The sequence below is a fragment of the Scyliorhinus torazame genome, chromosome 8 (genome assembly GCF_047496885.1).
Source record: "Scyliorhinus torazame isolate Kashiwa2021f chromosome 8, sScyTor2.1, whole genome shotgun sequence".
Lineage (NCBI taxonomy): Eukaryota > Metazoa > Chordata > Chondrichthyes > Carcharhiniformes > Scyliorhinidae > Scyliorhinus > Scyliorhinus torazame.
In genome coordinates, this window is record NC_092714.1 from 41,451,824 (window position 1) to 41,468,592 (window position 16,769).

The 16,769-nt window shown below is 41.2% G+C and overlaps 1 protein-coding gene across 1 annotated transcript in view; it reads right to left on the reverse strand.

The window, feature by feature from the left end:
* urb1 (URB1 ribosome biogenesis homolog) overlaps window positions 1-16,769 on the reverse strand; it is a 167,105-nt gene that overhangs the window by 102,951 nt on the left and 47,385 nt on the right. The window contains exons 10-14 of the mRNA XM_072513439.1: window positions 15,123-15,260; window positions 13,201-13,374; window positions 12,553-12,685; window positions 4,656-4,778; window positions 916-1,028 (exon numbers count right to left, since the gene is read on the reverse strand). Of these exons, the coding sequence (XP_072369540.1) occupies window positions 916-1,028; window positions 4,656-4,778; window positions 12,553-12,685; window positions 13,201-13,374; window positions 15,123-15,260 (681 nt within the window). The remainder of the gene's footprint in view (window positions 1-915; window positions 1,029-4,655; window positions 4,779-12,552; window positions 12,686-13,200; window positions 13,375-15,122; window positions 15,261-16,769) is intronic.

Below are 16,769 nucleotides of genomic sequence, written 5' to 3' on the forward strand. Positions count from 1 at the left end.
GTGTATAAAATTACCAGGGACCGGAATAGAGTAGAAAGGAAAGACTTAGCTCCCTTAGCATTTAAAGAGATTGGCAGAAGAATTAGAGAGGGGGCTTGTGGAGACGTCTTTTCAACCAGAAGAGGTGGGGATCTGGAATTCTCAGCCTGAAAGGACGGTAGAGGCAGAAACCCTCAACCCATTATAAAAACACATGGATCCGCACTATCATACCCTGTGCAGGACTGTGGACCAGGAACTGGAAAGTGAGATTAGACTGAATAGCTCTTTTTCAGCCAGCGCAGACATGATGGGCCGAATGGCCTCCTTCTAGCTGCAAATTTTCTGTTCCTATATTTCCAATGGCGATGAGCTGGAACATTAGCGCTAACTGAGCAAGAAGACCCATGTACCATTTTATTTACTCAATGATTTGTGGATAGAATGCTTCAAAAGTGCAAATTAAATCAAAACACCAATGTATACTTGAAACTAGATCCTTTATTTTCTGACCAAAACAATTTTTTTTAGCGTTGTTAGTTGAGGGTTATCTACCGGTCAAAATGCAGCAGAGAACTCTCCTGCTCCTCTTTCAAATACTGCCATTACATTCTCCTGAGAGGACAGAGTTGGCTTAACATCTCATCAGAAAGACAGAACCTCTGACAATACAGCATTTTCTCAGAACTGCACTGACGTATTAGCCTAGATTTAATGCTCAAGTCTCTGGTGTGGGACTTGAACTCCCAACCTTCTGAACTATAGACGAAGGAGCCAGTACTGAGCCAGAGCGGAGGTCATTTGTCAATTAACACCAAATTAATTTGCTTGAGCTGATTTTGACAGGGTCAACTGAAAAGGAGATGTTGCAGCTTTATACCTAAAATGCCATTCCAATCTTAAAAAACAACAAAGGTTTGCCCAATACAATTGTACCTGAATTCTGAACCATGCAAACTTATTGGCAGGCAGCTCCAGGGAAAGCTGCAGTATGCGGTGCTGTAGAACAGGAGCAATTTCCTGTCTCACCCCCTTTTCACTCACGATGCCTGGAAAACAGGGGTTGAACACTTATTCATTAGTGTAAACACTAACATTTTCTCACATAGAATTTACAACACAAAAACAGTCCTTTCAGCCAAACAGATGTCCAGATGTTCTAGTGCTCATGCTCCACATAAGTCTCCTTGCAACTCTCATATAACCACTTCATCAACTAAAATTCCTTTCTCCATTATGTGTTTACCTTGAATGCACATTGTTAGCAAAACAAAGCTGGTTTTAAGGAATTTATATTGGTATTGATAAACATTAGAATTAAAGTATAGTTTTAGGAGGGTTTAATTTAATGCTACTGTGTCTGGAAGGGACCCACAGCTAGATTCAGGCTGGGCAAAGGCGTTTGTGTGTATGTAGGTTGGTTAAGTTCCAACTGTGATAGAGGGAGCTACGGCATGAAAAGTAAATATAGTCACCTGGCAATTAGAGGACCCTGCAAGGGAAAAATAACTCCTTTCTTCTTTAGTTTTAGCTGGAACCTACAATAATTGGGGAAAGGTAGCTAGAGAAGGAACATCTCTCTCAGCTTTGCTAGGAGAAAAGCCATACAGTGGAGAAATGGTTAAGAAAGCCAGTGCCAGAAATCCAAAGGACAGCTACTTAAGGAAATTAGAGAAATGAAGAAGAGTTTCCAGGGAGCCTGAAGTTAAAGGAATAAAGAGGAACTGGGAGCAGAATAGGGGGCGTAATTCTCCGGAAACGGCGCGATGTCCGCCGACTGGCGCCCAAAACGGCGCAAATCAGACGGGCATCACGCCGCCCCAAAGGCGTGGAATGCTCCGCATCTTTGGGGGCTGAGCCCCAATATTGAGGGACTAGGTCGGCGGCGGACAAATTTCCGCCCCGCCAGCTGGCGGAAAAGGCCTTTGGTGCCCCGCCAGCTGGCGTGGAAATGACATCTCCGGGCGGCGCATGCGCGGGAGCGTCAGCGGCCGCTGACAGCATTCCCGTGCATGCGCAGTGGAGGGAGTCTCTTCTGCCTCCGCCATGGTGGAGACCGTGGCGGAGGCGAAAGGGAAAGAGTGCCCCCACGGCACAGGCCTGCCCGCGGATTGGTGGGCCCCGATCGCGGGCCAGGCCACCGTGGGGGCACCCCCCGGGGCCAGATCGCCCTGCGCCCCCCCCAGGACCCCGGAGCCCGCCCGCGCCGCCTTGTCCCGCCATTTAGCGGCGGGACTTCGGCCCATCCGGGCCGGAGAATCGCGCGGGGGGGGGGGCCGCCAACCGGCGTGACGCGATTCCCGCCCCCGCCGAATATCCGGTGCCGGAGACTTCGGCAACCGGCGGGGGCGGGATTCATGCCTGCCCCCGGCGATTCTCCGACCCGGTTTGGGGGGGGGGGGGGGGTCGGAGAATTTCGTCCAGGGTATTGTTCATTTCAAGTCACAGAACTACGAGTGAGGTGGCTAGTGAGAAGTCAGAAGATATCTGAAGTGATTTTAAGGTTTGTGTTATCTTACTACAGTTTGCGAGATGTTAATTGAATAATTGTGGAGCAATCGGTGGATGGTTTTGGAATTTGTGTGTGTAAATGCAGTCAAGACACAGAAATGCTAAAGTGTTGGTGTAAAACCTTGAGTGGCTTCACTGATAGTAGAGGAATGTAAACTCTGTTCAAAAGAGACCTTTGGAAAACATGGAGTGGATTTCAGAATGCAACCTGTTAACAGAAAGCCTTATTGCGAGAGGTTTTAAAACATGTTTTTGAGAGTGGAGCCTGAAAACTCTCATATGACAATCATCTAGGGCTATTCTGAGGAGAAATCCACAGGCACAAACTTGGGTTCAGAGTGGATTGTATTTTTGACCACAGCCAATGCGTGTGTTTTAAAAAGGACTTTCTGTGCTAATGAGACCATTGTAGCTTCAAATGTGCTGTGTTATGCATGTTGATCTTAAAACCCGTGTGTAATTGATAACCTAAGAGGTGAAGTAAAGAAATATTGTAATATAATTGATTCTTTCATGTTTAAGAAATTTTTTTCTTGCGGTCGTTTGAGCCAGGGGTCCATTCTGGAATTTCCCGTCGTTATATCATCAACTGAGATCGTAACGGCCCAAGCTATCCATATTGACTCCTCCTTGTTAAAGCAATTTTCACATTCTACCACTCCTCAGTAAGGAATGGAAGACAGTCCTTCAAAAAACAATTTGCGAGTAATTCACACAAAGTTTGTTCAGTTTAAGATGAGTGCGCTCGCTGGATGTGAACAAAGGAAATAACATACAAACATATTTCACATAAATCTTATTTGGGAGGGCTTGTTGTGTTTATTTATTAAGTGATGCCGATGTTGCAGAATGGAACAACTTATCTATTCAGTGACAGCACAAAGTAACGTAGACATCATTATGGTTTCCATCCCTAAATTAATTTTAATTGATGTCAAGTTGGAAATAAATCAGTGCTATGTAACAAGATCCACCAGTAATTGGACTGAGACTCCCCAAACCAACTTCAGTTCGGACTATTGCGGAGAAAAGGAACATTCAATTATTAGTCTGGGCTGGATTCCAATGCATTTCCTAGTTGTGAAGGAGCTTTGGTGAAGTCTAATGTACTAAACACTCTCCATCGGCTTTTTTCCCCTCAATTCTTGTCATAATTTACAGCTCTCTGCTTTAATCAATCTTCCAATTGTGCAGCTCATTAGTGTATCACTATACTGACTTTAGCAAATATTTGTTAAACTCACTGTTACAATCCAAATCAACCGCTATTATCTGTGGCTTAAAGGAATTAATCTTCTTCAACTAAAAACAGAAAATCATGGGAGCGCCATTGATTTCCTGATGTGATCCCAGCGAAGGAGACTTTTCACCAGGAGAATATATTTGTAATCAGTCATGAGAAGTAAATAAATTATCATAAATAATGACAATTTATTTCACTGCATATGGGCTGCCTTACAACTGAGAATACGCACAATTATCAATTACTCGTATCTCAACCATTCCCTGAAGGTAATCAGTTTTTGTACTTAAAATGTGCAAACCATCTTTCAGTAAATCATCCACCACTGTAAACATTCACTTGCTTCACCACCGGCACATTGTGGCTGCACAGTGTGCCATATAACAGAGGCACTGCGGCAATTGGCCAAAGCACCTTCAACAGTATCCCCCAAACCCACAAGCGCCACCTAGAAAGACAAGGGCGCAGGCTTATGGGAACAACTGCACGTTCCCCTCTTAAGTCACACACCATCTTAACATGGAAATATTTAGTCACTCCTCAATTGTCGCTGGGTCAAACTCCCGGAACTCCCCCCTGAGTGGCACCGTGGAACCACCTTCACCACATTGACTCCAGGGCTCAACACGGTTGGTCGCCACATCTTCTCAACAACAATTAGGGAAGGGCAATAAATGCTGGCCTTGGATGGCAGTGCCGTATCGAGGGAGTGAATAAATAAATAGGAAAGTTGCTACATTTTCACGTATGCAACCATTGGTACCAAACGTCATAAAAAGAAACAATTGTCCATGATTGATAAAGATGCAGCCTGGTGGGTTAACTTGAATCCACAAAAATCCACATTTTAAACTGCATGTTGTTTGTAAGCAACACACTTCCAGCAACCATGCAGCTTTGAAGAAATACAGTATTTACATACCTTTAAGCAATTTACTGAAATCAAATGTACACTGAGAAACCAGATGAGGGACCACCTTTTGGTAAAGACACATAACCTCAAGCACGATTGCCTTCAGAACAGTGGTCTCAGCATCATCTCTACCTAAAGGAAAAGGCCAGAAACATCAATCTGACTTGACTAGGATAAATTAAATTAATGCATAGATTGAGTATTCAATATTATCAAAAATGTTTCAAAACTTGAATTAAAGGACCTATTACAAAAAAAAAATCAAAGATTTGTAATTGAAATGAAAATTGCTTATTGTCACAAGTAGGCTTCAAATGAAGTTACTGTGAAAAGCCCCTAGTCGCCACATTCATGGTGCCTGTTCGGGGAGGCTGGTACGGGAATATAACCGTGCTGCTGGCCTGCCTTGGTCTGCTTTCAAAGCCAGCGATTTAGCCCTGTGCTAAACCAGCCCCAATATAATAAACATTAGAGTATCAACAAATTGCAATCACAGAACAAAACTAAAAAATAAAGCTTAAGATTTGTTAAAATTTTGCTTTCCTTGACCATTTGGTTACTGCTGTCTTATATTGAACATTAGCCGTAATTGTTTAACACATGGTGGAATAATTCAAAAGCAAGTGTCATGTGAGGGTACCTTTAAGACATGGATGTTTAAGCAATGTACCTTTAAGAAAACACAGTGATGTCAGAGAGTGGGTGGGCTGAGCTCAGGTCAGCCATTTTGCAGTTTGGTTTTGCAGTTTTTGAAAAGGAGCTGGGTGTTTCCAGAGAGCTGCAGGTTTTTAATTTCAGTTTGAAAAGAGCTTGTGAGTGTCTGTGTTTTGCAGTGAGCTGGATTTGCTGTGATGTCTGCCATAAAAGACCATCTCTGGATCATTTGGGTGATTTAAACTCATCATAGTAAAACCTTTAACCTGATGTGATTTTGTTTAAAGGTGTTAAGTCTCTTGGAAGTTTGAAGGAACATTTTAAGGAGTTATTTACTGTTGCAATATTTTCTGAGTTATCTTTGAAGTAAGGGGTGTTAAGAGAGCCAATGTTTATTTAAGATGTGAAGTTGGGTTCATGGAATAAACAGTGTTTTGTGTTCAAAAACCCACGTGTCCATAATTGTAATCCCACACCTAAGGAAAAAGCCATGTGCTAGGAAAAGCAACAAATACATTAAAGGGTGAGGTTGGTTGAACGCCATGATACATTTTGGGGTTCTGAAAATGCCTCACCCCATAACAATTGGGGGCTCGAGGGGGATAAAAGTCTATCTATTGGATTGGCTTTTGTGAACTTAAAGACAGTGAAGGATTGTTGCTTTTCCGGTGTGGTATTTTAGTTTAAGTGGGGAAAGGTTTGTGAACAATGGCTCTTTCAGGGGCCTTTCAGAGGCTCAGAGGTTTTTGGGGGTGGAGAACGTCACACGTAGTACTTTACGGACAGAAACGAAAAGCAGACTGTTAGATTTGGCAAGAACATTACAGTTAACATTACCTGACAAAATGCAAGAAGATGATGTAATTATGGCGGTGGTTAAGCATTTAAAATTGCCTGAGATAGAGTTTGACTCATTGGAAATGGCAAAAATACATTTGCAAATTAAACAAATGGAACATGAGAAAGAATTAAAGCGGCTGGCATACGAGAGTGAGAGAGAGAGGAAAAAGAAAGAGAAAGAGAGAGAGAGGAAAAAGAAAAGGAGAGAGAAGAAAGGAGAAAAGAAAGAATAGCCCTAGCAGAACAAAAAGAAAAAGAAAGGGAGATACAGATCAGGGAGAAAGATAAAGAGTGGGAGTTTGAACTTCAGAAAATGGCCATGAAACATGACAATCAGTTAAAATTGGCAGACGTAAAGGGAAACGTACAGTTGGATGATAGTGATGAGGATAGTGAGAAAGAGCGTCATAGTCGAAGGCTTGGTGGGAATCTATTTAAATATGTCCAAGCAGTGCCAAGGTTTGACGAGAAGGAAGTGGAAGCCTTTTTCATTTCATTTGAGAAGGTAGCTAAACAAATGAAATGGCCACAGGACATGTGGGTGTTACCGATTCAAACAAAGCTGGTAGGTAGAGCTAGTGTTTGCATCACTACCGGAGGAGGTATATGGAACGTATGAGGAGGTGAATAAATCCATCTTAAGTGCATATGAGCTAATGCTTGAAGCTTACAGACAAAGGATTAGAAATTTAAGGAAAGAATTTGGTCAAACATACATGGAGTTTGAAAGGCTCAAACAGAGTAATTTTTATAGGTGGATAAGGGCTTTGAAAATAGACCAAACGTATGAAGCTCTCAGAGAAATTATACTTTTGGAGGAGTTTAAAAATTCAATTCCTGATGTAGTGAGAACTCATGTGGAAGAACAGAGGCTTAAAACTGTGAGATTAGCAGCGGAAATGGCAGATGATTATGAATTAGTTCATAAATCAAAGATTGGTTTCCAATCAGTTTCAGCCTGTGAGGGATAGAAACTGGGGACATGAGAAATACTCAAGTGGTAAAGGTGATCTGATGGGAGATAATAAGTAGAGTGTACCTCAGATCAAAAACGAAATCAAGGAGAGTGGAAGAGACATGAAAAGTTTCAAATGTTTTCACTGTAATAAACTAGGCCATGTAAAGTCACAGTGTTGGTGGTTGAAGAAAAGCACTGGGAAGGCTGGTGTGGTAAAACAGGATAAGACAGTGGGGGTTTGTTAAAGTGGTAAAGGAAAGCCCAAGCGAAGCAAAGGAAATGCAAAACATTGTGCAGCCTGATCAAGAGGTGAATGATACGAAGGTGCCAGATCTCTTTAAAGAATTTACTTGTGCGGGTAAAGTTTACTCATGTGTATCAGGAGGAGCAGGTAGAGAAGTCACAATTTTAAGAGATACGTGAGCTAGTCAATCTTTAATGGTAAGAGATGAGGAGTTATGTAGTTTGGGAAGAATGTTGCCAGAAAAGGTGGTGATATGTGGAATTCCAGCTTCCATTACATAAGGTAAGGTTGGAAAGTCCAGTGAAGAGTGGTGAAGTGGTAGTAGGAGTAATAGATAAACTATCTTGTCCAGGAATACAGTTTATCTTAGGTAATGATATAGCTGGATCACAGGTGGGAGTGATGCCTACAGTGGTTGATAAGCCAGTGAAAATTCAGTCAACTGAAGTGTTGAAGGACGAATACCCTGGGATTTTTCCGGATTGTGTAGTAACAAGGTCGCAAAGTCACAAGTTAAGACAAGAGGAGAAATCAAGGAGTGAAGATGAAGTTGAGGTGCAATTATCAGAAACGATTTTTGATCAGATGGTTGAAAAAGAACAAGAACAGGTGGAGGACGAGGTGGATATTTTTAGTTCATGAAAATTGGCGGAGTTACAACAGATAGATATATCAGAAAGCATATACGGAAGAGGAATCTGAGAGTATGCCAGAGTGTTATTACCGTAAAAATGATGTCTTGATGAAAAAATGGAGACCTTTACATATGCAGGCAGATGAAAAGTGGGCAGAAGTTCATCAAGTAGTATTGCCGGTAGGGTATAGAAAGGAGGTGTTGCGAGTTGCACGAGGTACCAGTGGGAGGTCATTTGGGAATAAGGAAAACTGAAGCTAAAATCCAGAAACATTTTTATTGGCCTGGACTACAGAAAGATGTAGTTAAATTTTGTCAATCATGTCACATGTCAAGTGATAGGGAAACCTCAAGCCGCGAAAAAAAACCAGTGCCCTTAATACCCATTCCAGCATTTGAGGAACCTTTTACGAGGGTCATAATTGATTGTGTAGGACTGCTTCCTAAAACAAAAAGTGGGAATCAATATCTTTTGACTGTAATGGATGTGTCTACTAGGTTTCCAGAGGCCATTCCAGTACGTAATATTACAGCTTAAAGGATTGTGGAGGAGTTACTTAAATTCTTTACTGGATATGGACTACCCACAGAAATTCAATCGGATCAAGGAACAAATTTTACTTCAAAGTTATTCAAAGAAGTTATGGATAGCTTAGGAATAAAACAATTTAAACCAACTGCCTACCATCCAGAATCGCAGGGAGCGTTAGAAAGATGGCATCAGACATTAAAGATAATGTTGAGGGCGTATTGTCAAGATTATCCAGAGGATTGGGATAAAGGAATCCCATTCGTATTGTTTGCAATTAGGGATGCACCTAATGAGTCTATCAAATTTAGTCCTTTTGAACTAATTTTTGGTGATGAAGTAAGAGTACCACTTAAATTGATTAAGGAAAAATTGGTGGGTGAGAAATCGGAAATTACACTATAGGATTACGTGTCAAATTTTAGGGAACGATTAAATAGAGCAGCTGAATTGGCTAGACAACATTTGAAAGTTGTACAGAATGTGATGAAACAGGTAGCGGACAAGAAATCCAAAGTTCGTAGTTTTGCCAGTTGGGATAAAGTTTTAGTATTGTTACCAGTGGTAGGGGAGCTTTTAAAAGCTAGGTTTTGTGGATCGTATCAGATTGAAAGGAAATTATGTGGTAAAAACACCAGATAGAAGAAAGACTCACCGAGTGTGTCATGCGAATATGCTTAAAAGGTACTTTGAAAGGGAAGGCGAGGAAAAGGAGGTTTTAATGATTCTAACTCAAAGTGACGAACCAAATCCAGATGACTGTGAATTTGACATACCTCAAATTAAATTGGATGTTCTTAGAAATTGGGATAACTTGTTGAGTTACCATCCAGAGGAAAAACTAACTGACCTGAAAGAGTTATTGATAGCACATGGGCAAGTTTGTAGAGATAAATTGGGAAGTACTAAAATGGCTATACATGATGTAGATGTGGGCAATGCTGTTCCTATCAAACAACATCCATATAGACTTATTCCTTTAAAATTGGCACAGGTTAACAGAGAGATTGAGAGTATGCTGAAGAATGGCATAATTGAAGTGGGTTGCAGCCAATGGAGCTCACCCATAGTGATGGTACCTAAACCAGACGGTACCCAACGGTTGTGTGTGGACTATAGAAAGTTGAATGCAGTTACAAGAACGGACTCTTATTCTGTCCTACCATTGAAGGATTGCATTGAGAAAGTGGGACAATCTGCTTTTACTTCCAACTTCCAGACATGGAAAGAACATGGAAACCATCGTATGGAGTTCTCCGATTGACTTCAAGAGGCGGGTTTGGTGATGAACCTAGCCGAAAGTGAATTTGGAGAAGCCCGAATCACTTTCCTTGCGGAGTTTCTGATACCCTCAAGACAAAGGGAAATAATGCGATTTCTTAGCATGTGTGGATTTGATCGAACATTTGTGCAAATGTTTGTGGCGTGATTACTCCACTGATGGACTTGCTAAAGAAACCTACAAAATTTCAGTGGACAGCGGACTTTCAACAGGCATTTGACTGCCTGAAAGCTGTGATCACCAATGCTCCTGTATTGGAGAATTGCAAGGGACTCGGTGGTCAGATTGAACTAAATTATCTGATTCTGAAGAGAAATGCCGAGGAGTAGAGGAATGGATGGATCGCGCAGAGACTTTGTTCAAAGAGACTGTCAATCGAGAAGGATTCCGGTTGGAGGAAGAAGAACAAAGAAAAATGGACTATATTATTATACCTGTTTGCATGTGTTGTTTTTTAAAAAAAACGAAAAAGTATATTTACTGTGTACATTTCTTAGTGGATGGTGCAAAAGTGAAAAATGAAACCACCTTGAAGTTGATGGTTTATTTTTGTTTCTTGGGGGGAGGTGTCATGTGAGGGTACCTTTTAAGACATGGATGTTTAAGCAATGTACCGTTAAGAAAACAGTGATGTCAGAGAGAGGGTGGGACCGAGCTCAGGTCAGCCATTTTGCAGTTTGGTTTTGCAGTTTTTGAAAAGCAGCTGGGAGTGTCTGTGTGTTTCCAGAGAGCTGCAGGTTTATAGTTTCAGTTTGAAAAGAGCTTGTGAGTGTCTGTGTTTTGCAGTGAGCTGGATTTGCTATGATGTCTGCCATAAAAGACCATCTCTGGATCGTTTGGGGGATTTAAACTCATCATAGATAAACCTTCAACCTGATGTGATTTTGTTTAAAGATGTTAAGTCTCTTGGAAGTTTGAAGGAACATTTTAAGGAGTTATTTACTGTTGCAATATTTTCTGAGTTATCATTGAAGTAAGGGGTGTTAAGAGATCCAATGTTTATTTAAGATGTTAAGTTGAGTTCATGGAATAAACAGTGTTTTGTGTTTAAAAACCCACGTGTCCATAATTGTAATCCCACACCTAGGGAAAAGCCGTGTGCTAGGAAATGCAACAAATACATTAAAGGGTGAGGTTGGTTGAACTCCATGATACATTTTGGGGTTCTGAAAACGCCTCGCCCATAACACAAGAATCATAATTTTGATGATAAAAATAATGAGGTGAGGTAGTGAATAAAACTGAGGATATGCTATGATATCACATATTCAACCAAACCATCTAAGTACTTCAATAAAACCCTTTCAGCTCGCACTGTTAACTCGAGGAATGAGCAGAATTCACAGTGGGATTTGGTTTTATTATTCATAGAAATAATTTACTAAAATATGTATATGCAACTACAAAGAAAAATGCTTTCAATGGTATGTTAAGCTCGCTATCTTTTTTACATACTTTCCCCCAACTTCGACCTTTTTGCGTGCAACTTTGAATCATGCATCCCATACTTTGCTGATCATCCACAACTTCTCAATGTCCAATGATGGTTTTTGAATTGTTTGTGAAATGAGAGTGAGGCCGACCAGGGTGCATTTATTTCCCAACCTAATTTGGCATACAGCAGGGGAGGTGGTCCTTGCTGTTAGTCTTTGTAGTGGTGGCGCACCCATAGTGGAAGTGATTAAAGCAGAGGGAGTTTGGACAATGACAACTTTGACCAAAGTAGCTCAGCTGGGAACAGACAATGCTAAGGGAGCATTTTGCGGAGGACAGCAGGGGTGACAAACAGTCCCTGGACCTGCCACCAATGTTTTCTACCAGAAGCTTTCAGACCCAACTATATTTACTACATATTGGGCCAAACATTGCTGGGAAACTCAGGCGCGTCCAAGTGAGACTTTCACCTACACCTTTCAGCTGGAAACATTTTGGTCCATCAAGTGGTTGGAAGTGAGAGTGGATAATGACGCAGTAGGAGCATCAGCTGGAGCATTGAGTCAAGAGTACATCTCCTGAATCGATGAGATTTAAGCATCGAGATAAACAGAGGATAAGCGTCTTTTTATGCATAAATATTTAAAGTACCCAATTCTATTTTTCCCAATTAAGTGGCAATTTAGCATGACCAATTCACCTACCCTGCACATCTTTGGGTTGTGGGGGTGAGACCCACGCAGACATGGGGCAAATGTGCAAACTCCACACGGACAGTGACCCGGGGCCGGGTTGGAACACAGGTCCTCGGGACTGTGAGGCTGCAGTGCTAACCACTGTGCCACCTAAACAGAGGAAAAGCTTGGGTGGGTGAATTCATGACATCATATCAGGTACGGAGAGGCAAATAATTAGAGGGTAAGATTGGATTAAGAGTGAGAAAGCGAATGCAAGGTTGTTTTAAATGTTAAAATCTGTTAACAATTCACTATCTGAAAGAATGGTAACCATACTTTCAATTGTTCCCTTTCTGGATGGTTGGTTGACCATCATTACCAATTGTGACATCACTAAAGGGTACTTATTAAGTGGCATTTTGTTAACCTTAACAGCAGAGCTGAACAAATTATTCCGCAATTTTGGGTGACTTGCAATTACGCAATCATTTCTCACTTCAAGTTGCTGGCCTATTTGCACATCGTGCATCATTCACATGCTGTTACTCTGTCAGCTGATATTGACTTTGCTCAATTGAAATCACATAAGCACTTTCCCTCCCTTCTCTGAGAAGAAAACCGTACCATGATGCTCTGTAATATTGGATATCTTACCTGCTTCTTCTGGTGCACTGGTGCTTTCTGTGTTTTTCCAATCTCCCTGTTCTCCTTTCCCATCGTCTTCTTTTCTTTCATTTTTTAAAAGAGATTGCCATGTAGCTACAATGTTATTCATGTCTGGCAAATGCTGTGTCAAAAAATAAAAGAGAGCACACTTGTGTCACATAATAATGTGGGCATTCCAGAGACAGGTATTTCTGTAGACAGATCTGCAGGCACAAGGATTATAAAAATGTATTTTGTAAATCTGAATTTCACAGACAGTGACCCAAGCCGGGAATCGAGCCCGGGTCCCTGATGCTGTGAAGCAACAGTTTTCATATAGGATATCTCAATTTGAATCCCAATCAACTGAAATCTGCCATGCTGTAAATGCAATTTCATTCAGAGTTGTCCGGTGATGGACAGATTCCTTGGGCTGGATTTTCATGAAGGAGGTGGAAAGCATTAGTTGGGAAAATTCCCAAATCCACAGACCTGTTTCCATTAAGGAGGCACCTGCAGACTCCACACAGACAGTGACCCAAGCTGGGAATCGAACCTGGGACCCTGGTGCTGTGAAGCAACAGTGCTAATCACTGTGTTACTGAATGAACAGTGAATTTCAAAGAAGGTTGCTGTTATGCCTGCAGTCATAAATACCTTGCTGAGGGTCTCTCTGTACTGCTGTACAAAGTCCTCCATTGTACTGGGAGTATAAATCTCAGCGTTTTGCCACACTTCCTCATTTAGTCCATACTCGATGTTCTTCAGAGCCCTCTTCATAAAATATGCAAGCAAGGAGAATGTGTTGTGTTGGACCACCTTACTTGCAAACTGAAAGTAAAAAGAGAGAATTCATTAAATTTGCCTTTCTTTGTGTGATATTATGTGACCGATAAAAAAATAGTCTCCATTTTGACTTTTTTTTTTTTAAAATTGGAAATTAATGCAGAACACAAGTGAGACTCACAGTGAGCCTATCCAAATCAGAAAGTGACAAAAAAAATCAACAATTGACTAGAAATACACTTGACAGGAACTACTGCTTTGTGTCTCATTTTTGGGGGAAAAAAACTGGAAGGTTAAAATAAAGTACCTCCAAAATTGCAGAAACTTTCCTTTCCTTTATAGCTGGGAACTTCAGTGGGATGGATGTCAGTAGCTCCAATTGCCTACAGTGGATTATTTAGCTCTGCTAATGTTCCTATTATAGTTACATGGCCAAATAAATGAAAAACGGGATAATTTTTTCTTACTTTTGCAAAGATAAGGTGGGTGCAAAGGTCGGAAAAAGAGCCAAAGGCCCATCATGGACTCTGTCTCCCTTTACCGTGTTCTGAAAGTTCCAAAGTTGTGTTTGTGAAGTAGGAGCAAGATAGGTAACAATGGTAGGAAATGGGCATTTCCAGACACAAGGGAGCCCAAAGGGAGAACGGGATTCAGATCGCATTGGGTTTGACGGTGAACTGGTGAGCAGCTGGATAATCCAGTTACTTTAGTGGATATTTGGGCCTTGACGCAGGACTTCAATTTTCATGCAGCAGGATCCCCTCCTTTTTTCTCACAAAATGCTCTGCCAATAGATATGCTTGCGCTCAGAGTAAAACTAGGCCACATTAAAGTCACCAAATGAGTCACAGTTGTGTCTAGGAAGACAATTTTGGCACACTCCACCTGTCCTTCACCTACTTGTGTTAACTTAACTAAGGTTGTTTGTGACCGCTGTAGAAATTGTGACTAAATGTTTAACTGGCACCGCTTTCAAACTGCATTTACCCTAAAGGTTATATAGTTAGCAAGTGCTGGATGTGTATCCAGGTTCTCTTGCTGTTTGCACAAGACAAATTACTTACTCGGAGGATTTGGAGGTAATTTCCTGCCTCATCCTTGATTAAAATCCAGTTCCCTTGGATGCAAATCTGGATATAAAATGGCCAAATTTTCCAGTTTGTCCTGATATACTGTACCTTCCCATACTTCTGTGGCAGAGTAAGCAATTGATGGGCCACTTGTTTTTTGAGATTTTTCTTATTCATTTATGGCTAGGTCTGCATTTATTGCCCATCCCTAATTGCCATTGAGCCGAGTGGCTTGTTAGGCCATTTCAGATGGGCACTTGAGAGTCAACCACATTGCTGTGGATCTTGAGACTCATGTGGTAGACTAGACCAGGAGAGGACGGCAGATTTCCTTTCCTGAACCGACACGAGTGAACCAGATGGGTTTTTAACGACAATTTGGCAATGGGTTTTGTTAGCCTTTTAATTCCAGATATTGATTGGATTCAAATTTCACCATTCAAACCCAGGTCCCCAGAGCATTACCCTGGGTCTCTGGATTACTAGTCCAGTAACAATACCAGTGCGGCATCGCCTCCCCAGGTGCACTCCAATGGTATGCTTTATGATATACTATGTTGCATTTTCTGGCTCTCTACGTAAAAAAGGAATAAAATTGGGCAGATCAGCAGTAACATTGGTTGCTGAGTGTGCAGTAATTTGCCTTTCTCCTGACAACTTTTTGTATGTTCTGAAGAATGCTGATTTTAAGAAACAAATAAATATTAAATGCATTTTCCTTACACAGATTCCCTGAGCAAACATGACTTTAGTAGCCACTGGAGGTAACGTTGTGACCATCACCATAGAGAGGAGGCGGGGGATTGGGATGAACTCTTTCGTCCCAAAGGCCTTGGAAATCTCTGGCTGTGCTTCGTAAATCTAGAACAGAAGTTGATTGTACAAGAGAATAAGAAGAGTATTCATGCTCCAGTGGTCACTTGGACAAATAGTTTATTACTAAGGTACATTTAATAAAGGTTTAAATATTTACCCTTTTCACTGTCTATTCTCAGTTTAGTTTTAACCAAATACACCATATATATTGAGCATACAAAGAGCTTACTATTAAATATCACACGTGTGCTTGTCAAATAGTTTGCCTGTTGCTAAAACTTACTGCAAATAAAACTGAAGCTCAACTTCAGGGTTTTGTGGATATGCTAGTTTGAAGTTTGAAAAAGCTGCAGTTTTAACTAACGTTTCCTCTAGGCTGTGTGGCTGTACAGCACCACGAAAGTCCCTACTCATACGGTACACAAGCTATTGCAAAAAACATAAAGGACATTCAAATCTAGAATCACCCACGCAGTCCAAAATAAAATCAGGGGCAATTTGGTTTTAACGCAGAGCTTTCAGGCAGAGAATATCTGCTCTGCAGTGTTCCCTTCATTCCATATATACAGTGGTCCAGACTGAGGCTATTTCTGTGCACAAACAGACTATTTCTGACTTTGATGGACCTTGATAGAAAACACTCTTCAGTTGCAATTAGACAAATGGGCACCATCTTCCTCAGCTGTGGGCAAGGAGGTACATATCAAACTGTTTTTGAATGTTGTGCTTTACTCTATTTAATATTTACTTCCAGGATGGAAGAGTCAATTACTAGGGGACATAGGTTTAAGATGTGTGGGACAAAGTTTAGAGGTGATGTGCAAGGGAAATTTTGTTTGCACAGAGGGTAGTGGGTGCCTGGAACTCGCTACCGGAGGAGGTGGTGGAAGCAGGTACGAGGGTGACGTAGGATGGGAATAGAGGGATATGGACCCCGGAAATGCAGAAGGTTCTAGGCTGGACAGGCAGCATTGTCGGCACTGGCTTGGAGGGCCAAAGGGTCTTTCCTGTGCTGTACTTTTCTTTATTCTTTCTTTACCTTCTGTTGCCTATCCCTGTGAAACACTAAGTGGTGGTTCTGATTTTGCAGTCAGCGGTGAAGCATAGGAGCTTGTCGCTGACCTTGAAGAAAGCTGCACACAAATATCCAGCAAGCAGGCAATGAGTCAACCATATTGAAGTATTCACACAGAGCGAATCAGGAGGTTAAAAGCACCCAACTGCCTTCATTTGTAATTTAACATTTCAGACAGCAAAGTAAATTATGACTGGATCAGCATAAGAACTAAAATGAAGATAAACAATTTTATGAGAAGTATTTGTTTTTAATGGGAATTTGTTTTACTACGGAGAACTTGACATTCCACAAATATAAAATTAGCCTTTCAGGCTCAGTGAGGGCGTTTAACAGTGATTATGAAGTTAATATGTCATTAAAAACCCAGTTAGACCTCATTCAAGTATTTTTACATCAAGACTAACAGTGTAACTAAAGAGTGCATGTTCTTGTCTATTTATAGATTTCCTATTGGTCTGGTAGTGCCTCAACAGTGA